The following is a 27459-nucleotide window of genomic DNA, read 5'->3' on the forward strand; positions in this document are numbered from 1 at the left end:
ATAACGGATACTGCGACGAGGCGTACTTTTTACTATTTAAAATTCGCATCCATTCTGCGTTCTTTCCGACGCACCTACTGTGTTCAAGGGACTGGATGTGGGTGTTTCTGCAGGTGCGTAACTCAGTCCGTGCCTTCTGAAATGGGCCAGAGAGGGTATCGAGGGGACTCCAGGCCGAGGCAGCAGGTGAGCGAGGAGACTCCCGGGAAGGCTGCCGGAAAGCTCAGGGTGGAGGCGGGGTTGGAGAACATCTGGGCCAAAGGGGGAAATCTGGAAAGCAGCGAGCAGGCATGGGAGGGCTCTTTCCAGCACGTTGGCTCAGCTATTAGCTTTTGGGTTGGGCCTGGTGTAATGAAGGCTTTTTATAAAGATCAGTTTCCTCGTATTTCAGCTCCCTTCCTTGGGAGAACATCTTGACAGACGGATTTCCTTTTCTCATTACACGTTGGCATTTCTGATGAGCAAGGACCTAAATCATCAGATTTCCAGGCCCCGTGAGTGCTGGTTTAAATCTCAGACACCCGCACAGGCCAGAAGGGTACAAGTCCTTATTCATTCGGATGCTGAGTTCATTCCATTGAAGGAGGACTTTGAAAGTCAGGGCTCAAGCTCTAAATTCATTTGTCTCGTGCACATCTGTATCCTGACAAAGCACCCACGAATGAGTAGCTATTGTTTACCAGCCCGTGTGAACCGTTCAGCACTCTGTTGGGGGGGGGGGGGGGTTGGTGGCTGGGGCGGGAGTGCCATTCGGAGCTTCTCGAAACAGGCCTCTCCTCCCTCCGCGGCCACTTGAGCGGAGTCTGGTTGCTTGGCAGCCTTTTCTCCGCCAGAAGAGACTGCACAAGGTTGGCTGTTCCCCTTTTACAAAACACGGCTCGTCGGATGTTCTACAGACACCGACAAGGTGTTAGAGGAGGAGAAGCGTCCTGCCAGAAACACCGGACCGGCAATCTCCACCGCCACCGAAAACGCACGCGGCCTTCTTCGTGTTCAACACGCAGCTCCGATGCCATCATGGTCCTGAACAAGGGCTGGTTCCGGGAAAGACCAGCGAGGACAAGAAGGACCGCCGTGTGCAAACAAAAGGCAAGAGAAACGCAGACCGAAGCCTCTCCATGCTACCAGAAGGTTTCCCCCTTCCCCCCGATCACCTTGTATCTCCGTGGCAAAGCGGGAGGGGAGATGAATGAAAGATTCCGGAGGTGCTCAGTGGTCCAAACTATGCAAACCAGAGCGGCCCTCACTGTGTAACCAGAACAGTCTCCGCTTCCTTCCCATCCAGCTACCCTCCGCTTTCAGACCGCAGGGGGCACACGTGTGGCTTTGACAACGCACTGGCTTCCCCACCTCTGGGGGCCTCACTAGACAAGCTGTTTGGCCTCAGTCTGCCCCGTTTCATCCCCTGTAAAACGGGGCCAAGGAAGGCATCGGCTCCTCGGCTCCGAGAGAGGGTCAGAAATGCCCGTAAAATGCTTCACTCAGGAGCACCAGCCATACGTTTGGTGTTCAATAGATGTTTGCTATTTTAGAACAACTTAAAATACAAAGAGAAAGCTCCTTATGCCAAAAAAAAGTTAGTAAAATAACACAGTCAGACACAGACATGCACACATAAATGCATTTATACACTATTTGGTTATAGGAATAAAAACTGAAATGAATGAATCCCGTCATTGCCGTGTGGATGAAATTTGTGTCGTGCCAGAAACAGGGTTGGCAAATATTCTCAGGGGCCTAGCAGCAAAAGTCAGTCTGAGATATGGGTCCAAGTGTTCTTTTTTGGTTCCTATTGTTTTCCTAAAGAAGCTGATCTGGCTGGAAAAATAAACTTGGCCCGTCAGTTCAGTAATCTAATTCACCGGTGAGACTGCACAGAGGACAAGCACTGCCTAGCATTTTCCAGGAAACCAAGGACTTAAAATAAGCAAAAGTGACCTGAAACCAAACAGGACCACACATCAGCATGTATAGTTCAAATGCTACTTTAAGGGGCAAACCTTAAAATACAGACGATAACGCTAAGAGAGTGATGCTTTCGTGAAGTTCTCGCTCTCCTGAAAAATGGCCCATCCCTGAATTGAAGGTGCCGCTTCTGCTCTCTTAGAATCCTGGCACGTTTCAGTTTGACAGCAGAAAATTGTGTTTCAATCTGCTGCTACTTAGCACAGGCCTCTCTAGCTGTAATTTTCTGGGAGCAGAAATCTTTTTTTTTTTTTTTTCTTCAGAAATATCTATTTCTTAGATGTGACGTTGAACATGTTTTTCTTCAAATGAATTCATTAAACTGATTCATGGGAATAAAGCACAGAAAGGATGTCAGGTGGAAATGTCTAGAAATCTAAGGGAAATCCCGAGGGTTTAAACGTCCCTATTGGCCCATCTTCTCTTCCAGAAGCAAAATCATACACACTGGTGTTTGGCAATTAAGAACAGGCGTGTCCTCATATTTTCTGCTCTTTTGAGGGTCACACTTATCGTTACGTTCAGCTTGAATGGCTGGAGGCCCCGTCTTATGGGACAGCAGGACGCCCCGTCCGCGCCCAGACCCATCTTGGTTCCCCGCCTGGCGTCTCTGTTTCCGGCTGCTTCTGCCTCCTCCCCCACTGGGCGTCTCCGACCTGACCCTTCAGGGTGCTACTCTCTCCCTGGACATCAGCTTCTCCTTCATTCTCCAGCCTACTGGGGACTGACTCTAGGTCACAGTGGTGATGGTGTGCGTGCTTCCCCGAAGGTTTGAGGACATCATAGGGACCAGCCCGCAGAAGAGGAAAACGCAAAACTTGGTGTCAGACGTTTTCACTCCAGGGGCCCCTAGCTCACCCTGTGTTTCTGGCATCTCCCTGTCTCCTTCCTGGAAGTCAGGTCAGTTGACTTCACGAACAAAGCCTGCAGTCGAGAAAGGGCTTCTCTGGGGCGCCGGGGTGGCTCAGTCGGTTACGCACCCGACTTCGGCTCAGGTCATGATCTCGCGGTTTGCGAGTTTGAGCCCCGCATTGGGCTCCACTGCTGTCAGCATGGAGCCTGCTTTGGATCCTCTGTGCCCTTCTCTCTTTCTGCCCCTCTCCTGCTTGTGTTCTTTCTCTCTCTCTCTCGCAATATTAACATTAAAAACAATTACAAAAAAAAAAAAAAAAAAGAAACTGCTTCTTTCCCTGGATTATTCTGTGCACCCTTCTGCAGCCAAGCGCTGGTCTCTCCTCTCCCGCGGCTGGTGTCTGCTCACGCCTGCCGTCTCAAGCGGCTTCTTCCCCAGAAGGTACTTTCAGACTTCTGCTCAAGACCCACACTTGCTAGGTGCTTCTATCTTCTTCCCTGAGTACACATTACTCTTTGTCTTTAAAAAATTACCATAATGGTAGAATTGACTTTTTGCGGGGGGCCGGGGAAGGGGGCAAAGCAGATTGATTTTTCACACTATTGTAGTCAGAGAAAAACCACATAAGATATCTTCAGAACAACCATCACCAGAAGGTCTCTCAAAGCCTTCTGGGGTCCACCCACAGCCACCTCTGGAACTTCCCCTGTGTTTCTTTCCTCCTTCTTGCCTTCCAGAGTCTGAGATGAACCCTACTGGCAGCAGCAGGCGCAGGAAAAGTCCCTTGCTGCTTTGAAAGATACATGTAATATGCAAATGTATGCCTATTGGTCTGATCCCCTCAAGAATGTGTGTTTCCTTTAGGGCCGGGCAGACTCAATGCCACCTAGAATGAGGGCATTCTAGGATGCTCCCGCCTACACATGCACACAAGGTGATCACACACCTCTGTGACCCCTTTGGTTTTCATTATTTTACCCTGTTCCCAAGCCCGCTCTTTGCCTTTCGTGTTGTGGGGGGTCTTGGCCGCAGTCAGCTAACAGCTAGATGAACGCCCTGGATTAGTTTCCTCTAAAATAGCTGACAGGATGAAAAGGAAGCGGAAGTTGGTTTCCTTGATCAAGGCTGAGGAGTTAGGTAGAGAAGCCTGCGTGCCGAGGGCCATTACCCCGCGAAGGAGAGGGACACAGGAAGGGCACGTTCGTGGACAAGAGACGGAGCTGATCCCAGTGTCTTACATTTGTAGAAATCAAATAGAACATTTGCTGGAGAGATCCAATGTTTTCTATAAAGAACTAACCCTTTCGATGGGACGTACATAGTACGTTCGTGATAACGTTTTTCTTCCAGAAAGTTTGGATGGTAAGTTTGGACACACGAGGCACGGCTAACCACAGTGTGTTGGTCAAGCTGCGTGGGGCAGGGCACGGGGACTCTAAGGTGCCACATGTCAGTCAGTGGATTCAATCTGTGATGCCAAGTAAGAGCCACCTCCAAATATTCGCCACACCTGCATGGAATTAATTTCAGTTTCCTATGTGTGACGGGAGAGAAAGCGTGAGCTTAATGTCTATCATATGTCTCGGAAAAGCTCCAGACACACACCAGCCTGGAGTGAGAAATGTGGATTTTTCAGTTCCTAATGTTTAAAGGGTAACATTTCCTTAGTTTCACAAAAACAGAATGGCCTTTTTGGGGGGCCTGTCTTAAAGGAAATCTTGAGGGAGTGACTTCTGTAGGCATTCGCTGCTGTCAGGAAAAAGGGGTTCCAGCAAGTAGAAATATCTTGCCTCAGATCCCATGGTCTGTTAAAGACAGTCCCGGTTTGACATGGTGGACTGATAAGTTGCTTGAAGATACATAAAAAGGCTTTGTATAAGGGACTCCGTGGGGAAGAGGCTTACGGGCTCGGCAGAAATCTGAAATCTGCACGCAAAATATTGAGGTGTGGCGCGTTTTCTGAAGGTTCAAAGCTTTCATCAGATCTCGAATAAGTCCATCGCCCAAAAGGTTTAGGACATGCCCACTGCCTTCCACCAACGTGAATCCACGTCAGGTTAGAAAAACAGATGTAAAAGGGCTCTCAACAGCCATTGAAACAAACAGAAGAAACGGGAGGTAGATCTTGAGTGGTATTGAAACAGAAGGGGACTTTGCAAGCACAAAGAAATGGGAGAATTCACAAATACTGAATACATTTAATGTTCAAAGCTGGAAGTCCTTTTACAACCCAAAATATCATAAATAAAATTCAAAGATGAATTAGGGAAATGTTTATAATAAATTACCGGAAAAGGATGAATAGTCCTCATTAAGAAAATAAACTCTTACAAATCAGGAAGAAAAACTCTCTCAAGTAGAAAAACATAGGCAAGGGGTAGGAACAGACAGTTCACAGAACAAATACAGGTGATAAATAGCAGCTGCATGTTGGAGCCGCGGGTACTAGCCCATGTCAGCCAATCCCTGCTCCTCCTTTAGTGACATCACGTTGATTGCTTGACATTGGCCATGGTGGGATTTTTCATTATGGCAGAGAAATCGCCGAAAAATCAAGGCTTTTCGTGTTTTATTTGTTGACAGCGATGTAATGGCACACCGTTGGTTAAGAGATGTATAAAAAGCAGTTCAAGTGTAGCAGTAATCAGAGAAATACAAAAAGAAATGAGGTCCGGACAAGATGGAATAAGCACACTATAACCTACACCTCCTGCGAATTACCTCCTGTACCTCCTGTGAATTACAACAAGAAAGTTTCGAGAAAATCCACAGAGCAACTTACAGAGACTCTGAAAGCTGGAAAAAAGTAAGCGGACTGCCTACAGACCTTAGAACCCACAGAACTACCCAACAGTGAGTTCTTGTTTTTGGTTTTGCCTTTCTTATATCCTGGCCTGGGCTCTGGAGAGGCTCCCAATCTGGAAATGCCAATGGCACCAGACCAAAAAGAGGCTCGAGGAAAGCCTGCTGTCTCTAGCCCAAAGAGGTGGGAACAGGGTGACCCAGTAAGAGTGAAACGTTTTGACCACACCTGACCTTACTCTCACTCCAGGTGGGCACGCGAAAGCCATCCCCTCTGCCCCCCAGCTGGGCGCCACGTCTTGGAGATGGTAGAGCCCTGCCTTCCAATCCTGCTTACGATACGTGGCCACCTCTCTTCCCTGGAACAGAGACTGTGGGAGGAACTTTTCGGTGGATGTCTCATCGCCACAGAGGCCAGAAGGAGGTGGAACAGCGTTTTTCAATTGTGGAGAGAATAGTCAACCCAGAATTCTATAGCCAGTGAAAATATCCTTCAGGATTAAAGGCGAGATAGACATTGGATGAATGAAAAGCAAAAGAACTTGTCGGCAGCAGACCTGCTTTAACAGAATAGCTAAACAGAAGTTTTTCAGACAGAGAGGAAATGATAGTAGAAAGAAATGCAGAATATCAGGAATGAAGGAAGAAGAGAAAGGGTGGATATATAAGTAGATGTAGGAGACCACTCTTAAGTTTCCAAACTTCTGCTTGATGGTCGAAAGCAAAATTACAGTATCTGAAGTGGTTCTCAATGTACAACACGCAAGACATCGATGTGATAAAGGGAGGAAGGAGGCTAAAGACACCTTGAAGGAGGTAACGTTTTTCCACTCCACTTGAAGTGATAATGTACTAACACCAGTAGACTATGTTAAATTAGGCACATGTGGTGTAACCTTTAGAACAGCAGTTTTTCAGTGAGATGACTTTGTCCCCTTGGGGACGTCTGGCAATATTTGGAGATATGGTTACACATGCTACTGCCATCTAGTCGATGGAAACCAAGATGCAGCTAAACATTCCACGACACACAGGACAGTCCCATTCAACAAAGAGGTATCCAACCCCAGATGCCAGCAATGCCGAGGCTGAGAATCCTGCTTTCCGGCAAGCGTAGACAAAACTATACGAAGACAAATCTCAAAGAAAACTAGAGATAAATCAGCACAGAATACTAAAAAATGTTCAACTAATCTATCGGAGTTCAGGGAAGTGGAGCACAATAAACAAAAATCAGAGGGAACAATATGAAAGTGGTAGACAAATTCTAACATCAATGATTGCATTAAAAGTAAATGATCTAAACATCTGTTAAAAGGCAGTGACTGATGGAATGGATGACCCAACTACATGCGGTCTCTGAGAAACTCATTTCCAATAAGATGACACAGGTACATTAAGAGTAGAAAGGTAGGAAAAGATAAACCTTGCAAACACGAATCAAAAGAAAACTGAAGTGGATATATTAGTATGAGATAAAGGAGATTTTGGAACAAAGGTAATTACCAGAACTAAAGAGGGACATGACATAATGATAAAAGGGTCCATTCACCAAGAAAACACAACAATTCTAACTGTGCCTACCACAAACACCAGAAGTTCAAAATACGTGAAGGAAAAACTGATAGCCTGAGAAGAGACACGTTTATAGTTGAAAATGTTAATATCCCCTTTCAGTAAGTGATGGAACCACTAGACAGAAAAAAAAGAGATTTTTTTAATATCAAATTGGCAAAGCTTTGAAATGGTAATACTTAGAACTAGCAAAGTCGTGGTCTCTGTAATAATGTGGAAACATAAATATACAGAGTAGTCCTGAAAAAATATTTAGTTTCTGTATTAAGAGGCTTAAAAGGGTTATAGCATTTTTCCACCCAACATTTTGACTTTTAGGAATCTCTCCTAAAGGAATAATTACAGTTTCCCAAATTTATCTGTCTAGACCTTCACAACAGAGCGATTTATCACAGCAGAACTTAGAGATATCTGAAATTGCCCACTAATCGGCAAGTGCTTAAAAAAAAAGTATTCTTTATACATGTAGAGTGCTATGGTTCAAATAACATTTCTAAGAATTTTTAATGCCATGGCAAATAGGAATGATTTTAAGGCAAAAAAGTAGTATATAAAGCACTGTGCACAGAGCACAATGTAAATTATGTCAAAATACACATCATAGTTCAGTACAGAAATCATAGCAGTATGACGATAGCAAAAACTTGCCAGGGATTATTTCTCTGTGTTTTTCATTTGCTTGTTTTTACTACCTGTTCCCCCTCGAGTTTTCTATTGTTAAATGATGTCTTATTCATGGTTATAACAAACAGAAACTGTTACTTCTGAAACAGCATAAAAATGAGTTGATATATAGAGGGTCTAATACCATGCTGCATCTGGTACGGAGAAACTCAGTGGGTGAATTCTTGCAAATAGTTTTGAAAATGAAACATGGGGGGGCACCTGGGTGGCTCCGTTGGTTAAATGACTGACTCTTGATTTCGACTTAGATTATGATCTCATGGTTCGTGAGATCGAGCCCCGTGCTGTCCATGCGGAGCCTGCTTGTGATTCTCTCTCCCCCTCTCTCTGTCCCTTCCCTGCTCACAATCTCCCACTCCTCTCTCTCTAAATGAATAAATAAACTTAAAAAAAAAAAAAAGAAAATGAAAAAGGGTAAGAAGGGATGCCCATTAATATTCCTAAAGTGATCATCTTCATTTCATTGTCCAGGCCTATTAGCAGTGGCCCCGCCATTCTCAAAAGCGTCACGGTGTAGGTGGTAAGTTGCACGGGGACCCTTACCGTTCTGAACAGAAAAATATTCTAAGGAAACAAGTACGTGTTGCATCAGGACTATACATCAAGCACTAAATGCTTTATCTCTCAACCATCTGAGGAGCTGAATTATCTCTGATTCATAACGGCCCCGGCAAGTTAAGCGACTAGACGTGGGCAAGTGGCAGGGTCTGGATTTGAAGGGCATCCATCACAGCAGCGGCGGAAGGCATACCTGGGCCTGCCGAAGAGCAGGGTTGGCCGGCAGGGGTCTGGCGGGGACGAGGGGTGCACGGGGAGCCTTCTGGAGAGGCGGGAGCACTCGCTGAGGCGAACTGGGCGGAGGGGCGTCGAGGGCTGTGAGGGGTCCGCTGATGTCAAGATTCTGACACTGTGGCCACCTCCTGGCGTTGTCCTGCAGGGACGGAGCAAAAGCCATGGTGTCACGGGTCTCGCCTCCTTAGGAGACAGGGGGGGTGACTGGTCCGCTATAGCTGAAGGGGCCGGCGGTGCTGCTGCACGAGAGGGAGTCTATCATCATTTGTTTAAACTTCACAATTGTAGCAGAAGCACCCCTCCTCCCCAGCGTGGACTAGCAGGATCGATTTCTACGTGAACTGTAAAAACTGGTTTCATTCGTTAATAGATAGGCGCAAGGCAACTAAGGAAGCGCTAATGAGTTTGAGGACACACACTAGATCTCTTGGAAGTGATGAAGGAGCTGTTCAGCGAGGCGTAAGGATGCCTTCAAAGCTCAGGGAGAACCGAGGAAGCCCCCGGCAAGGAGGATGGAAGCGTGTGGAAGCTGAGGCGAGGGGCCCACACCTGGAGCATCATGTCGTACACGGTGCCCCTGCTTTCAGGGCAGACCCGAGCAGATGCAGTGTGGGCCGTGTGCCTCAGGCCCCGCCTCTTTTCTTCCTTTCTCTCGTTTTAAAAAAACGGCTTTTTTAAGGATCCATGGACATATGGCTAACGGCACATACTGAAACCGGACAACGTGGAAAACTGTGACACGTGTCCACACCGATGAAACCATCACGATGTGCAAAATAGTGAGCGTAAAGCCGTCCCCCATCCCCCACTGCCCTCCCTTGCAACTACTGATATGCTTTCTGTCCTCATAAAATAGTTTGCATTTTCTAGAATGTCTCACAAATGGAGTTAGGGGGTAGGTACTCTGTCAGGCTTCTTTTACTTGGCATAATTATCTTGAGATTCATGTTGTGTATATTAATAGTCCGCTTTTTCTTACTGCTGAATAGCATTCCATTGTGTAAATATACCAAAGTTTGTTTATCCTTTTACCTGTTGATGGAAATTTGGGTCGTTTCCTGTTTTTGGCTCCTCAAAATTAAGCCGCTTTTTTGGCTCTCGCGGGTAAAGCTAGCTGTTCTTGCTCAAGTCCCAATTTGGGGCTCAGAGGTGGTAAAGCCTGTTAGGAATGACAGCTTCCTCTTTGGAGCCCAATCCTCCACGCTTGTAGATCAGGTAAGACATGGGAGATAAGATAGTTTATTTATGGCTTACTGAATGCGTGACGTTAATTAAGAATAAATTTTTTTAACGTTTATTTTTGGCAGAGAGAGAGAGAGACAGACAGACAGAGCATGAGCAGGGGAGGGGCAGAGAGAGAGGAAGACACAGAATCCGAAGCAGGCTCCAGGCTCCGAGGCATCAGCACAGACCCCAACACGGGGCTCGAACTCACAGACTGCGAGATCGTGACCTGGGCCAAAGTCGGATGCTCAACCGAGCCACCCGGGTGCCCCACCGTGATGTTAATTTTTAAAATCATTTGTCATCAGAAATACTTGATGGGAAAACTAAATATTGGAATGAAGTCTGGTGGTAATTCATGAGGGAGCCGGCGGGTACTCTGGGTTAAGGAGCCGGTTCTTTGAAACCAGAGGGTCGACAGGGTGTCCACAGCCCAGAGCTGGAGCAAATGGGGTCCGTCCACAGGCTCAGCATAACTCCTAGAAATGCACTGGGAGGTACAGGGCCAAAGAAGTTCACCCAAACCTCCCCAGCGGCATCTGAAACCGGAGGAAGAGGAGGACCCAGGAAGAGGAAGACTGGGAACCTCCTTGGGAGGCAGAGCCGGTGGGCTCGTCTGGGCGATTGGATGGATCATGGCTCACAATGTGGCACACACATCACACAGGGGACCCTGCCCCTAAAGGATCTAGTGGGGGATCTAGTGGGGCATCCATGGGGCACAACGGGCTTCCTTCCGGCCCTTGACCATCACCTCACCAAGCTTTTGTGGAACTCAGTGTGTGCACGCTGCATTTCAGGGAACTGTTCCCGCTGCCGATCTATCTATAGATTCTCTGGGATCGATTCCCGCTCAAGCTCTTGTTGAAAAACACTGAGATACAGGTCTCTCACTGTGCACACCGACCTCTCATGTCTGTTTACAACTTACCTTCGACATGTTGGAATGTGGTGGCTTCCTCATCAGGCCTTTGCTGAGGTGGCTGAGGTGAGCCTGGCCAGGGTTCGAGCCACGCGACGGCCGAGAAGGGCGCACACACCTGTGAGCAGTCCCGTTAAGCGTAAACCAGAGCTTTTCTCCCTGGGTTGACTTAACTACTTTTCTATTTGGTTCCCAGTCTCAAAAAACAACTTACTTACTTTAACTCAGTGTGGAAAACACGCAAAGGACAAATTATCTAAACATTCTCGCAGGATTAAGAAATAAATATCGATCCCCGCCCCCCACCCGCCCCCTGTCCCCCAAAGCCACTATTCTGTTAAATTAGTTCTTGCAATCCGCACATACATGGCTTTGTGACACCTGGGAGACATTTTATAGAAAGCTGGCATTTCAGCAATAATGCCTTTGAATATATTTGGGTCAAAAGCTACCCCGGCTGATGAAAATATTTTAACATCCCATGTCTTGTAAACATTACTGAGGTAAGGGTGGGAAACAATACAGTGGGACTCATTAACACCTTGCTTATTTATATAAAAAGCAGCAAATCGTTGAAGGCAAAGGAAGGGAGGCAGCTGGTCTGGCAGAGATTTAAAAAAAACCCCAAACAACAGTTTCACTATCTGAACATCTGACCTCTTCTTTGCTAAGGAAAACAGAGTGCAAAGAAGATTGGTTGCATGTTCTTTCAAATGCCATTTCTGGAAAACAGGACCCATCGCCAAGATACCTTAGCTTTTCGATGGTGGTTTTTTTATCTGTAAACAGCAGGCGTATTAGCGTCTTCCTTTTCAGATAAACTACAAATCCAGCAGCGAGAAGACACAGGATCGTCACCAGGACTCCTATGGTCAAACCTTGGTTGTCTGAAACAAAACGCATTGATTGCACTCAGGGAAAGAGGCAGGGAGAATGATACATGGGAAGTGTCAGATCGTGACATTTATGGCAACGCGAGCTTTGAAGGAAGGCACAGCATTGGAGTGAGTCCCTGAATGATGTGCTGATAAATTAGTCTTACTTCAAAGGTCACGCCTGAGGTTCTGTCCGTGTCGCCCTCGTTCATTTCTGACAACAGGAGCCTAGCCTGGCAGGTGGGACCGCAGCCCTGATCACACAGCCCCGCCCACCCCCAGCAGGGATGGGGGCCCCAGAGGGGTGGCAGGGAGCCCGCACGTCCCCAACCGTGACCTTCCCAGCCCCCATCACAAATGTGCGCCTCCGGGCTCTCTTCTTCTGTCATTCCTTAGTGCTGAAGTCTGTGTTTTTGTTTTGTTTCCTTGTATTTTTTTTTTTAGACCAAGACTTTATTTCAGGACATTGTCAAGCTAGAAGGTGAAGACAAGGGGCGCCTGGGTGGCTCAGTCAGCGAAGCGTCTGACTTCGGCTCAGGTCGCGATCTCACAGTTTATGAGTTTGAGCCCCGCGTCGGGCTCTGTGCTGACAACGCAGAGCCCGCTTGGATCCTCTGTCCCCCTCTCTCGCTGTCTCTCTCTCTCTCTCACAACTAACTAAGTGACTAAATAAATAAGAAACAACAAACCTCACCCAAACTCCTCGCTGAAAGGAAACGCCCACAGGTTTGGTTTTGTTAGATTTTTGTTTGTTATGTTCGTTAGAGCCTTGAAATACAGCGTTTGGAGGCAACCCTCTCTCTCTCTCCGGGAGTGGCTGCTTATTTTCTCTAAGGAAACATCCCCCTTCCTGTGATTGGCTCCCATTTTGTTCAGTACAAAGACACCGAGGTCCCTGGAGGGTGCGGGAGAGAAGGAAAAACCAGACTTTGAGGCTGGTTTCTGAGCACGGCCGTGTCGGGGGCTGCCCGGAGAGGGCTCTGCCTGCCAGTGTGGAGAGCAGTCGGGACCTGCGACAGTCGCTTGCCGCTCCCACTGCTCTGTGGCTTCCTTGAGAGCCACAGATGTGGGTTCGTTCGTCCCTGTGTCCCCACCAGCGACAGTCAGGATGTGCTTCCCACAGCAGGCCACAGTCGCCTGAGGCTGCTGGTGATGGCTGCACCGGTGACGTCCCCTGCCCAGGCCCTCCCCCGCCGCCCCCACCCCCTCCCCCCGCCCGGGTCCCCTCATCCGGTGCAAGCACTGTGTCCTCGCGGTCACCCCCCGCATCTCCCTGCGTCGGCCCTGAGTCCCACGGTCCCCCTGCCCATTGCGGCGCTCGCCAGGCCACGCTGGACCCCGGAAGAGCGGCAGGTGCAAGGCAGGTGTCCCGGAAGCACTTGCCACGTGAACACCGGGCCACGGCAGGCTGGCGGGCTGTGGGGGCAGGGGGGCCTGGGACATGGTGCCCCGCACCTGCCTCTGGGCTGGGTGTTTAGATGTCCTTTCATGAAGGGACGGCGGCAGTGGGCGGACTCACCGCCCCACCCGTGCCGATGGATCGTTGAGGTTTGCTTACTTGCAACGGGGAACAGCGGACGGCCGTGAACCCCCAGCTTTTGTGAAGCCCCCAGACCCGAGACCCACGGGTCGTGCGTGTTGACACTGCAGACAGACCCAGAGCGTTCCGGCCCGTCCTCTGCAACCCCCTCCGGGTGCCATCCGCTGGCCTGCCGCGGGGGGTGGGGGGGGGGGGCAGTGCCCCGTCGGATGAGAAGGCTGGCACCCCGCTGGTTTTGCACGACACACGTCAACGCCACGTTAGAACGTGGACGCGGGGCAGCCGGAACGCCGCGGTCAGGGCGGAGAGGTTCGGCGAGGGCCGGGGACGCGGGGCCGGGCCCTGGTTTCCTGCCCCTGGGAGGGATGCTCACTGGAGGCCAAGACTTTCCGGGCCTTTCTGTAGCTGCTGCAGGGCCGGAGACACACCCGTATTTAAGCTGAAGGAGGACAGGAACTCACGGCCCCTCCTCGCGACACCGTCCCCACAGATGTACCCACCGGCAGCTCCCGGGCCGAGCGAGCCGATGGCGAGCACCGCACTGGCTGCCCGGGCTGCAGCGCACGGTCCTGTCTGTCGTCCGGGGGACTACGGTGATGCCACTGCCGGTCACAGCAGGACTTGAGGACACGTGACGTCTGCTGTCGCCGCATCGGCCACCATCTGGGGGGGCCTGGGGCTCAGGCGAGTCAGCACAAGTGGGCTCGGGGGGTGCGGGCCCTGTGGACCCCCGGTTCCTTTCTCGTCACAAAGGACACTGTTCAGACTTGCCTCTTCACTGCCTGACAAGTGCTCAGACAAAACAGCAATGCCCCGAAGGCCATTTCCCAAGGTCATCCGGGGAGAAAAGAACTGGGGCGTCCAGCACGGCTGCGATGAACTTTTTAAGGGGGAGACGGGCGTGGTCTCCGTGATAGCTGTGTGACGCTGGGTAAGTGACTGCGGGTGAGTGACTCCCCTGAGCCTCAAGTCCTTTATGTGAACTCTGCCCTCAGGGTCAGGCAGGGATTCGAGGAGGTCATGCATGTAAAACGCCCCGCTCCCGGGCTTGCCCCTGACAACTCAACAAATAGAAGCGGTTGCTTTTACTACTGCTGCTGCGGGGAGCGGGGACCGGGGACCGTTAGCCTTCACTGAGAGGAGGCGTCTCTCTAGGAAGGGCCTTTTTTTTTTTTTTTTAATTTTTTTTTTCAACGTTTATTTATTTTTGGGACAGAGAGAGACAGAGCATGAACGGGGGAGGGGCAGAGAGAGAGGGAGACACAGAATCGGAAACAGGCTCCAGGCTCTGAGCCATCAGCCCAGAGCCCGATGCGGGGCTCGAACTCACGGACCGCGAGATCGTGACCTGGCTGAAGTCGGACGCTTAACCGACTGCGCCACCCAGGCGCCCCTCTAGGAAGGGCTTTAAGGGACAGTCGCCTCCACACCGCCTGGCCCCTTCACACCTCTCTTGGGAGGGAGAGGCTGGCCTTGACCAAGCCCTTCCGTCTCAGTCGGGAGGATCCCCGCCTGGCTTTCCACTGCCCCCCCTCTCCACTGGCTCAGCGCCCACTCCCAGGGACGCCCTGGCCCCACTCACCTGCCTGCCGGATGGGGCCGCTGTCTGTGCTTCCCCCAAAGCCAAACTTGTCGCAGAAGGGAGGCGCCCAGTGGGCCTCGCAGTGGCAGTTCTTCCTGTTGTTACACACCTGTCCGGGCAGCAGGGGAGAAGCACAGCAAGAGGGAAGCAGCATTAGGACCCACCCGGCACACGGGGCGGCGGTCAGTCTCTGAGCCCTGATCGGCTGCTGCACCGAAGCAAAGGCCCTGTGGTCAGAGTCCCCATCAGCCCCGATACAGCCGGGGGCAGAAATGTCGCTGCGAGCCTAAACCCCAAACGCAGCACAGGTGAGACCAGAGTCCGAGGCTGCAGATAAAACATGCCCTGCCTGGTAGGGGGAGGATGGAGGTTATTGGGGTTCATCTGCTACGTCCACCCCTTTCCTTCTCAGTCAATTGCCGTGTCCCTCTTTTGCAGTGCAGCACTCCCCCCTCCTCCCCATCTGACCATGATGAGGAGCCCCCTCTGTGGTGAGGAGTGACCCTGCTGCAGGGGTGCGGAACCTGAGCTGTTGGGCACAGCCCCGCTTCCTTCGGACAGCAGGCTCAGAGAGGCTGGTGACCTGCTCGGACATCTCGTGCCCGAAACGCCCACCTCCCTCTCGCAGGCTCCCAGCGGCCCCTCCTTGGCGCCCGGCCGTGAATGAGCACTGGGCACGGTCTACCAAAAGCTGGCGTCCTCGTGACATGAGAGGGTGGCCCTCGCCCGTCGGGAAAGGGGTGCCCGAGAAAGCGGGAGGGCGGGCGTTGCTCTGGGTGGGGGGCCCCTGAACAAGTAGCCTAGCTTGGAGACCAGAGCACTCCAGGGAGGAGCCAGCTCCGGCTCTCCTGGTTAGCAAGGGTGACCGATGGAGGCTGGTCCCCAACCCGCCCTGGCTGTTCGACTTGCTGCTATCACACATGGAACTCACCGAGCCACTGCATGAACCCGCGGAATAGGAGCATGAACCCAAGAGGATACTATTTCTAGAGACTTGGAGTGCATGCTTTGGGAACACGGGATACAGGCAAGTGGCTACAAAGAATTTCTGACCAGTTTGGAACGGGTGGGACAATTGCGGCACAGGCTGGAAGGGTTCTGAGCTCAGATGGCTGCTGAGGGTCCGAGTTTCTCTTCCGCTTAGGGAAACAGACTTTACGTCGTAGATGATGCGCTTTGGGTGGTTTATAGAAGGAGGTCAGTGCGGAGCTACTGGGGTGCACACGCCCCGAAGGCCTCAGTCCTGCATCAAAACACTGCTGGAGGGGCCAAGTGCATATTTTAATATTTTAAGGCAAAAATAAAATGCTTGCAGTGTATGTCTTATTTGTAATGTTCCCCTGCTTTGCACTGATTTTTTTTTTTTTTTTTGTGATGAATCAACCACCTGCCCCAATTGCTTAAAATAAGACCGACAGTCAAGATAACCCTCGAGAAGCTGGAAAGTATATTCCTGATAAGCTGAAGCCACGCAGAATTAACTACTGAGGGGCACGGCCTGTGCCAAGTCCAAGCACAGATTACCGAGTGTCGCCTGTTCCTCAGCGATGCCGCTGTTGACGTAACACCCACCAGGATTCAGGCACCGTCCTGGCCACACCGTTTCGCACAGTCTCCCAACGCAAACCAGAGTCGTGTGCCCTGTTTGCAGCTTGTGGTAGAGAGACTGAAACCGGGACACCCCACTGGGAGGCGCTGCTGGTGAGCCTGGCCTCACTAGGGGAAGGACCATAGTCAAGTTATTCGTCACCAAGTCATGGCTGCTACTCCGCCTACCCAGAAAATATGGGCCTTTCCTCTCCAGATGGATGGCCCCCAGGGCTGTTGCGAAGCAAGGAGTCCAGGGACCCCGCCCTGGCATTACTACGAACCGGTCATGTAAGCTTGGACATGCACTCTTGCCACCTGGGTCTGGGCGTCTTCATCAGTAAGATAACAAGGCTGTACCAGATCATCTCTCACAGCCATTAGAAAGAAATCTCTGGGGGCACCTGGGTGGCGCAGTCGGTTAAGCGTCCGACTTCAGCCAGGTCACGATCTCGCGGTCCGTGAGTTCGAGCCCCGCGTCGGGCTCTGGGCTGATGGCTCAGAGCCTGGAGCCTGTTTCCGATTCTGTGTCTCCCTCTCTCTCTGCCCCTCCCCCGTTCATGCTCTGTCTCTCTCTGTCCCAAAAATAAACGTTGAAAAAAAAAAAAAAAAAAAAAAGAAAGAAATCTCTGATCCCACGAAGACATAAAAGGACTTCCTTTTACACTGACAGTCAGCAAACCCATCTGAGATGGCATCACAATCCTTTCCGGTTCCAACGCAATAGTAATTTCACGAAAACCCCCATAATTCTGTGTTAGGATCACTGGCGAGTGTGTGCAAGTTTTAAAAATAGAATTGGGAGCATGATTTCTGCAGAAAAGGTTTCAGAAAAACAAATGAACCACTGGCGTGGCTAATCAAGATTAATAGGGTTCCCTGGGAAATAATTAAGCCCATCAGGAAAAATAAATTATGTTTGAAACAATTAGCGTCCTCTTCTCTCCTAAAAAACTCTCTGAGCTGAACTAACAGCCTTCTTGAGTTGAAATGCACACTGTACGTGATTTCAAGAACATGTGGTCAGTATGTTCTGTCTTTTTGGTTTTAATTCCTTCTGGAAGTATTTCAGTTCAGACACATATTCTGAATCGTGGTTGAAAGGAGGACAGCTCTGCTTGAAACGTTAAAGCAAAATCCTTCACGAAGGAAGGTTAGTTTTAAAATCACTTTGAAGATGACAAAGTCCTTTTCTAAAAAAAAAATCACAGGATGTTCATTTAAAAGATCATTACTGCTCAGTCTGATTCTCTTTGTTAAATAAAAGTCACATTTCTTATGCTATGTAAAGGGCAAAGAAAATTAGTATCTTTAGAAGACAAGATCGAGGTGACTGCTGTATTTCTTAGAAGTTAAAAAAATAGGAATTGCAGAGTCCTTTAAAATGAATGATTGAGTGCTTAATGTGGACTGGCTATAAAAAGGCAGTTCAGCCCACTCACCCCTCTGCTGTGGCACTGCTTGGCACATTCATGAACGCCGAAGACACTTATGTTTTGACATCGACGATTGAGGCAGATCTGCAGGAGGAGAAAAACACGGTAAATTTCTCAGCCCTTTTCCGATCACATGCACAGGCACGTATCTGTGATTTAAAAAGAGAAGGCAAGGAAAGCTCGCGGAAGACCCTCTCCTTTCAGTGAACACGGCTGTAGCACAACGACCGGCTTTCCATTTGACTCTGACCTGGAGTCTGATGCCTGCCTCCAACCTCAGCACGTTTCAAGACTCAGGTCAACGTGACTCAGGGTCAGCGTGGCACTTTTATACGGTTTCAGTCAACTATGAGATTACGATAACTGATTTTCTCAGGGTTTTTGTTTAGGGCTTGCAGTGAGACGTGTGAATTACGGCGTCCGTCGCCTCCCCTCCCCCTCAATGGCCCCTTCCGTTGAAAGATACAGGACGGGAGAAATGCACCAGCCCTTAACCTAGGGCCTGTGCAGACTCAGAGACTCCAAGAAATCCAAGGTCCAAGGACCTTTTGAAGGCGATATCGAAACATGGGAACTTTTCCAAATTACTGACTGACAAGTACTATCATCGATGACATAAACCATCAACAGAAATGCTCAGCAGAGGAAAACAGGAAGTTCCCTTGTGTTTATTAAACTTTGCATAGGCAGTAATTTGCTGAATGACACTGGGTTGGTTGCAAGAGTTTAGTCTCATCTTAAAGGTGCATAATATACACAGACTCAAAGGAGCAGGCCCTTTATCTCCCATAAGATGCTACAAATTGGTGGAGTCAGAGGAAGAGAAGTCTAAGTTTTAGATTCCAGAAGCATATTTAATCAAGCACAGCCTTCCTATGGGAAGTTCACCATCTGACCCCAACAGCTTGTGGAAGGCACTCAAGCGACACCCTTTGACAAAAGTGTCGGCTTTAAGCAGCTCCAAAGGCTGGTGGGAAACCTGGCCAAGGGGACGGTCACATTCCAGCCGAGACAAGAAATCGTCTGAGGTTACAAAGGACACAGCAGGACCCTGGTCAAAATCTCCTCCCAACCCATGAGCAAAGGCAAGCGTGGCTTTCAAAGAACCCGTGTTCTGCAGAAATAAAGAGCAAAACACATTTACTTTGTACATGGAGAAAAACACTCATTGATGAATTGAGTCCTTGGAATTTCAGGGTTCAGATGCACCTGGCTCGGGCTGTTCAGGCTATAGTTTCAAAAATCAACTTGATCCTATCCAGGGTCAAGGCCAGAATATAAGCTAACGTGTGTGGTTAAGGAGACCCTGGAATGTACGTTGTGTTTCCTGGATCATCCCATTTCCTTAGAGATGAAGCACTTATGGGTCAGAGTAGATGGTGGAAAGGGGGTGAGTATACAGAATTCTTGCCCTAGGGACTCTGCTCAAGGGGCTGAATCCATATCTTTCTATTCTACTATGTGGCCTCTGTGTGAGTTCATTTCATCATCATTTTGAAGATGGGATCCTTTTTTTTTTTCATATTTTTGTTATTTTCATTTTTATTTATTTAAAAAAATTTTTTTTAAATATGAAATTTATTGTCAAGTTGGTTTCCATACAACACCCAGCGCTCATCCCAACAGGTGCCCTCCTCAATGCCCATCACCCGCCCTCCCCTCCCTCCCACCCCCCCCCCCCCCCCCCAATCAACCCTCAGTTTATTCTCAGTTTTTAAGAGTCTCTTATGGTTTGGCTCTCTCCCAAACTTTTTTTTCCCTTCCCCTTCCCCATGGTCCCTTAAAAAACTTGTGGGGGTTGATTAATCTCCTTTCCTACCATGCTGTATTAACTTGCTTTCATTTAGCCTGATGAGAAAGTTTGGTGAGAAAAATCAACATGGCAGCATGTTAAAATCTCCATTTCACTTTTTTTTTTTTTTTCCATTTTTGACTTTATTTCTAACCCCCCAGATGTCTCAGTCTACCTTCCCCTTGGTCTCTGAAAGAACTCTCTTCAGCTTCAAGCTGATCCTATCTCTTCCCCTCTCCTCGTCTCTCGTTGGGGGTCTCTGAAAATACATGTGACTTCCCGTTCTGTCCAGGTGAGAACAAGCCCTCGCTGTGCCAGAAACCAAACCCACGGTTCCAAAAGCAACGTAATACGCTACTGCGTTTCCTTCCAAAGTAATTTCCTGGCTGGAAACACTCATGACACCCAGAGTGCAGAAATGACTTCTTCACACCTAAAGGCTGAGAAACCAGGCTTGATTTTCCCAAATCTGCATCTCCATGGTCTGGCCAGGATCCAGGATTTATTAACGCTTCCTTCTAGGTGCAAAGAACCGGATGCCACAGACAAAGTTGCATGAAGGAGCGGATTTAGGAAAACAAACCAACCTCCTAAGTGGGTTCCTGGACAGGACGCTTCTCAACGGGCCCCCCTCCAGACTTATATTTACGATGCAAGAGAGCCCGGCGTCTTACTTTTCCGTCCGCACACTTTGTGCCCGCGAGCACAAGCCCGGGGTCCGGCATGTCATTGCCCAAGTACACGTGGGTCCCACGGCACAGAATCCGCCCTCCTTCCTGCAGCGGGATATTCGTTTCGATGGAAACGGCATTGGTACCGATGACGGGCCGGCTGGCGCCTCCTTGACACTGGATTTTCCCGCATTTAGCATCTCTGGAAGGGCAAGAACAGAGAGTCCCAAAGAGGGAAAGTTTGGGAGCAGCCCTTGGCGACGGAGGAAGTTCAGAGTGATGGCGTGGTCCGGCCGCAGCTTCCGTACCTCATCTCGCATTTGGCAAAGGAACTCTTGAAGTCTTTGCCACAGTTGCCGTAAGGGTCCCCTGCAGAGTTGACTCTCTCAAAGCAGATCCCAGGGGCCGGTTTAGCACCTGAAACAGAAGCAAAGAAGCAGAAGATGTTATTTCTAGAAACGTCTCTCTTATTTTTTGATTTTTACAAATTTATTTATTTTCAGAGAAACAGAGACAGCGTGAGTGGGGGAGGGGCAGAGAGAGACGGGGTGGGAGGAGAGAGAATCCCAAGCAGGCTCCCCGCTGTCAGCACAGAGCCTGATGCGGGGCTCAAGCCCGCGAAACTGCGAGAACATGACCTGAGCCAAAACCGAGAGTCGGATGCTTACCTGACTGAGCCACCCAGGCGCCCCTAAACACGTCTCTTTCTTTAACCTGTAGCTGATTCCTTTCCATCGGCCAAGAGCAGACGTGATTAGCATCTCACTAAAACCCAACAAAGCAAAGCAAAGCAAAGAAACAACAGACCCTCGCAACAGCGGCGATCAACACTGGGTTCAGACGTGGACCTCCACAGGAAGCTACCGGGGGAAACTCCCATTTTTCCGTTCTCTGTTTTTCAAAAACCGTGTGGAGCGGCCTCTCCAAACTCCCTTTGAAAGGCATTATCCCGAACTGGACACACTTCTCTGTCATGGCACAAGGCAAGGTCTCTGGCTCAACAGTATCACGTTCCTGTTTTTTTTGTTGTTTTTTTTAAAGTTTCGTCATTTTGAGAGAGAGGGAATATGGGGGAGGGGCAGGAATGGGGGGGGGGGCTGAGAGAGAGAGAGAGAGAGAGAGAGAGAGAGAGGAGAGAGAATCCCAAGCGGGCTCCGTGCTGTCGGCGCAGAGCTGGACGTGGGGCTCGATCTCCCGAACGGTGAGATCATGACCTGAGCTGAAATCGAGTTGGACTTTTGACCGGCTGAGCCACCACATCACGTTGTTGTTCTTACAGCACCCGCCCCAGCGGCCCCCTTCCGCCCACAGTGTGGTTGCGCCACTGACATACCCAGCCTCTGCCCGCTACGCACCTTCTTCCTTCTTCCTCTTTTTCATCTACTTACTGGAGGTCGGGGGATGGTAAGGATGAGTCTCGGCGCTGAGCCCGTACTTCGCACTTAAATTAATCCTATTCGATGGCGCTTTGATCAAAATACCTGGATCTAATTAATCAAAGCAGCTGAGAAAAACCGTCGTCTAAAATATCAACAACTCAACGGTTGTCTGCATATATGCAGTGGGCCCTATCTACTTATTACTTGGCTGTCTGGCTTTGTCTCTCCTTCATTCTTCCCTCCCATCCATCCTACCTGCCTACCAACCCAGCTGTCCGTCCGTCCGTCCACCCACCCACCCATCTCCCGTCATGCGGCAGACTTCAATCGTACACAGATTGAGCCGGTACTTACTATCTGCCAGGCACTGGGGGTACAGTGTTGGCCCCATGAGGACAAGACTTCTGCTTGCTTTCAAATTGCAAGAAGAAAGAAAAGCAAACAAATGAACGCGCCTGAAGTCCAGTGGAGGGCAACGTGATGAAGGAAACGGGAGAGCGAGAGGGGCCAGGGGGCTGTTGTTCTAAGCAGACTGGTCCCTCCTCTGAGAGGGGGGGACCAGGAGCCGAACTCCATAACTCAATCCTACCAGGGATCCTAAGACGGAGGTCTCATTTTCCCATTTTATGGACAAGAAAACTAGGACTGAAGAGGTTAAGTATGTTGCCTAAAGCCAGACGGCGGGGCCGTCCGAGGGCAGGGCTCAGCCTGTCCCCTCCGGTGCTCTCAGGTGTATCGAGGCCTCACAGGCACTGGGCCCTGCGTGGGCCTTGAGGACACAGGGCAGAAGAAGACCCCCTCTCCCCCACACTGCTGAGGGGAGCGACAGGCAGGTGCACACGGGTAACAGGGCAAGCGCCATGATACGCACTCACGTGCAGCCCAGGTGATCCCAGACGTAGGTGGATAAGGGGTTCAGTGCTACTGCCGTGTATGGAGAGGGTGACCAAATGAGGTTATGATAAGATGGCTTTGTTCTTCTCTCCCTGCCTCAGAACACCAGGATACAGGAGACCAGCAGTTTGCAGCAGATGCTAAGCCCCTGGAACTGGGTAGGCAGGGTTGATATCACTCTGCCATGATGCTGTTTTGATGCTATATAGGTTCTGTCGTTCTTACTATTATTAAGTAACTTATCTCCTAAGAAATGCGGCCACGTTAAAAACAAAAACAAAAACAAAAAACCAAACACTGTTGCAATTTGAATGTGTGAATTGATGAGTTAGTTTTCCTTATAGGGCAAAAAGAGATTTCTACACATATTAAAATTTTTTTTTAACGTTTATTAGTTTTGAGAGAGAGAGAGAGAGAGAGAGAGAGAGACAGAGAGAACGAGACAGAGAGCAAGCAGGAGAGGGGCAGACAGAGAGGGAGACAGAGAATCGGTAGCAGGCTCCAGGCTCTGAGCTGTCAGGACAGAGCCCGAGATGGGGCTCGAACTCACGGACCGCGAGATCATGACCTGAGCCGAAGTCGGCTGCTTAACCGACTGAGCCACCCAGGTGCCCCAAAGATTTCTATATGTATATACGGCTGTATGTGTGTGTGTATAAACAGATCTCTGAGCAGTTTCAGACACAGGAGCTTGTAAACAGGGTCACAAGGATGAGGGTTAGCCTGGGGTGTACAGAAGGTTAAGAACAAAAAGGGAGGGGCGCCTGGGTGGCGCAGTCGGTTAAGCGTCCGACTTCAGCCAGGTCACGATCTCGCGGTCCGTGAGTTCGAGCCCCGCGTCGGGCTCTGGGCTGATGGCTCAGAGCCTGGAGCCTGTTTCCGATTCTGTGTCTCCCTCTCTCTCTGCCCCTCCCCCGTTCATGCTCTGTCTCTCTCTGTCCCAAAAATAAATAAAAAACGTTGAAAAAAAAAATTAAAAAAAAAAAAAAAGAACAAAAAGGGAGGAAGAGAGAGAAAGAGACGGGTGTCCGCAATGATTTAAAACAAAGAGGTAAGTTAGATATATGAATACCAAATAAAGTGGGTAAAATAGGACAGGGAATCAAGCAAAGGTATACAAATGGTGTTTAAGCAAGTATGAAACATTTTCTAAGAGAGAACCGGGTCACTGCTGGGGAATCTGGACCCAGAACACAAACTGGGTCTTCTAGGGGAGGGTGGGTTTGGGATTTAACGTCCCAAATGCCAACGGGCTGCCTGGCTTGGAAAACCAGGTGTCTGGTCAGCGCAACGACTGTAAAATCACGAGAGGCTATAGAAGCCACTGCACACGTAAGGAGAGCTGCCACTTTCCCAAAGAGAAAATCGCACAGGAAAGGTGATGGCCAATTTGAATGTGCACATTTGGAGCAACGTGGATGATGGGGTCAAGAGTCATAGAACATACTGTCGGTTAACTTGATGAGAAATATTGAAAAGTCACATTTTAATGAAGAGATATTACTTTTTTCTTCTACTCTCCTATATCGCGAAACAATACTCCCGGCTTGTTTACATTTCTCTTTGGCCTTAAGGTCTTTGGTCAACTGATCTTTGACCAAGGTGCCAAGAATACACAACGGGGTAAGGACAGTCTCTTTAATAAATGGCGCTGGGAAAACTGGTCATACACATGCAAAAGAATAAACGGGACCCTTATCTAATAATACCAGCCACAAAAATGAACTCAAAACAGAGGAATGACTTCAGTGTAAGACTTGAAACTATAAAAAGGTAAGAAGAAAACATAGAGGAAAACCTTCCTGACGTTGGTCTTGGCAAAGATCTCTTGGGCAGGATGCCAAAAGCACAGGCAACAAAAGCAAAAAGAAAGTGGGGCCACATCAAACTGAGAGGCTTCTGAATGGTAAAGGGAAAAAATCAACAAAATGTGAGACGACCTACAGAATGGGAGAAAATATCTGCAACCCATACATCTGACAAAAGGTGAATATATAAAACATATAGGGAACTTCTACAACTCAGTAGCAAAAAAAATCCCAAGTGACCAGATGAAAAGATGGGCAAAGGAACTGAATAGACATTTCTTCAAAGAAGACGTGCAAATAGCCAACAGTTACAGGAAAAGACACTCAACATCACTGATTATCAGGAAAATACAAGTCAAAACCACAATGAGCTATCACCTCGCACCAGTTAGGATGGCTGTTACTAAAAACATGAAAGATAACAAGCGTTGGCAAGGATGCTGAGAAAAGGGAACCTTCATACCTTTATACCATACGTCGTAGGAATGTAAACAGATACAGCCTTTGCAGAAGACAGTGTGCAAATTCTGCAAACAACTAAAAACAGAACTACCATATCGCCAGTAGTCCTGCTCCTAGGTATACATCCAAAGGAATCGAAATCAGGATCTTGAAGAAATATCTAAACTCCCATGTTCGCTGCAACATTATTCACAATGGCCAAGACATGGAACCAACCTGTGTCCATTGATGGATGAATGGATAAAGAAAATGTGGTATATGCATACAACTGAAGATTACTCAGCCTTAAAAAATAAGGAAATCCTGCCCTTTGAGACAGCCTGGATAAACCTGGAGGACATAATGCTAAGTGAAAGAAGTCAGACACAGAAAGACCAACACGGCGTGATCTCACTTACAGGTGGAATCTAAAAAGTCAAACTGACAGAAGCAGAGAGTGGAACGGTGGTTGCCAGGGGCAGGGGGGAGGTGTGGGGAGACGTGAGGAGGTATTAGTCGAAGAGTACAAAGTTTTCGTTGTGAAAAATTAGTCCTAGAAATCTACTATACAGCAGAGTCTCTAGTTAATATAAAATTTTGCCAAGAGGGTAGATCCTAATGCTAAGTGTTCGTTCTCTCTCTCATACACACGCACACACACACACACACACAGACACGCACACACATGAAGAGAGGTATGACCTTTTAGAGGCGATGAATGTGTTTATGGCATCAATTGTGGTGACGGATGTACACTCATCTCCAAGCTTGTCAAGTTGTACACATTAAATACCTACAGCTTCGTGTATGTCCACCACACCTCAATAAAGTGATTACAACAAGTCTGTTTCCTGCAGCCCATCCTCTGTATTTCTAGCTCATGTTGATGCTGACCTTTTTACTCTGTTGTGATGTTGTCACTGGAAATCTTATTCTTAGGTTCAAGTACCCATTCCTCCAACAGTGAGTCTTCTGATTTTACTTTTTTCTATTTGCTCAGAGGGTATATACTCAGGATCTCCAGAAGCTGATCATTTATCCTGTTGCTTGTCAAAGTGATCTTTTCAAGGATCCTTTACCAGAACAACAAAAACAACAACAACAACAACAACAACAACAACAACAACAACAAAAGGTGGAGGCATGAAGTCACACCCTAGGAACAGTAATTAAACATACGACAAACGTCCCGGTCTTTTCATAAACCCAATCTCGTCCAACAGCCTCAACCAGGCTCCTAAACAGCACTGATAGAGGCTCCCGAGGCCTGATGTACCTTTCCGACAGGACTGTGAGAGTCAAAAGACATGATCGAGAGATGAATAGGTCAGTAGTCAACCAAGCTTTCTGACGGATAATTTCTGGGGGGGAAACCATGCTTTATATCTGGGCATGTATGGGATCCAAGAAAAACAGTGACCGTTTATCGAATTTCAATTGCTTTTGGAAGGCTGCCTGCCTTCTCTGGTCTCTCTAAGCAGCCATGCTGCAGAGTTGGAAGGGCAAGAGACTTGGGCCTGAGAATAATGTAGGCTGATCTGGTGTCAACCCTACATACCAAGAGACCCGGTAACATGGGGACAAGTACATCACCTGACTCAGAGGTGCTGTGAGACTCAGTGAGGCCCCAACACACGGCAGGCTCTCAGTCAAACTGAATTATAATAAGGACAGCCATCGATCACGGGGAAGGGGAAGTCTGGCTCCTGGACATTAAGAGTGGGAGAATGTGTGAGGGAGAAAGAGAGCTCCTCGTGCCTGGCCAGGTTTGCGACACTTATTTACTTACAATAGTTCATGGTTCTATCAATAGGAACTTGACGTCTGTCTCCTTCACCGAGGATTGTCCCCGGTGCCTCGCACATCAGAGGAAACCAATGAAGTGTTGAATGATGGGATAAGTAATTTCTGAACCTACCTTGGGACACGAGGGGGAAAAGAATCTCCGAATCTGAAACACTGGGAAGTTTTGTACATACTCTGTATATTAAATAACAACTCTAGTCGCAGCTCAAGGACTTCGACTTCCCTACACCTCTCCCCTCCCGACTCATTTCAGGGAGTGAAGCTCCCCATGGCTCCAAATCCTGTGGTCGTTCTGGGCACCCTCCCAACCTGTGCTGGGTGAGCCCCTAGAGCGTCATCTCACTGCACAGGCACTAAGCACCATCTTGAAAGAGGTAGTAGGAGATCTCAAGGACAGACATTTGGGTCTGAGTCATTTTTATACTCTGGGAACCAAGGTCATCTTCCCTGTAATTCCTTTCCTCGCCCTTAAACAAACCAGCACACACATCTTAAATGAATGAACATATTTTAGATCACCAACATACCATCGGTTGAGTACCCCCACTATTGGGTATTGTGCTGGGTCCGGCACGCAGGATCTTTAATCCTTACAGCCACCCCTGTAAGGTCTACGTACCCCGTTTCACTGATTTAAACACCAAGGCTCAGTGTTCTGGCAACTCGCTGAAGATGATAATGTTGGGGAAGTGGTAAAGCTGGACTTGACTCACAGATCCAATGCCGAAGCCCACGGTCCTTCTATTCAGCGGCAATCTCCCTCTTAGAAACCACCTAACTGGCAACACACTCCTCTCCCTGCGGTTCCTTTCTCTCCAGAACCACCAGATG

The 27459-nt window shown here is 48.9% G+C and overlaps 1 protein-coding gene across 1 annotated transcript in view; it reads right to left on the reverse strand.

Annotated features, from left to right (window-relative positions):
* Positions 1-27459, reverse strand: part of ADAM12 (ADAM metallopeptidase domain 12) — a 353237-nt gene that overhangs the window by 15904 nt on the left and 309874 nt on the right. Inside the window, exons 15-21 of the mRNA XM_086681149.1 lie at positions 20609-20717; positions 20304-20502; positions 17844-17921; positions 14815-14923; positions 11569-11704; positions 10827-10935; positions 8631-8810 (exon numbers count right to left, since the gene is read on the reverse strand). Of these exons, the coding sequence (XP_086537275.1) occupies positions 8631-8810; positions 10827-10935; positions 11569-11704; positions 14815-14923; positions 17844-17921; positions 20304-20502; positions 20609-20717 (920 nt within the window). The remainder of the gene's footprint in view (positions 1-8630; positions 8811-10826; positions 10936-11568; positions 11705-14814; positions 14924-17843; positions 17922-20303; positions 20503-20608; positions 20718-27459) is intronic.

Source organism: Puma concolor, chromosome D2 (genome assembly GCF_028749965.1).
Source record: "Puma concolor isolate L17-30 chromosome D2, mPumCon1.1.hap2, whole genome shotgun sequence".
NCBI classification, from domain to species: Eukaryota; Metazoa; Chordata; class Mammalia; order Carnivora; family Felidae; genus Puma; species Puma concolor.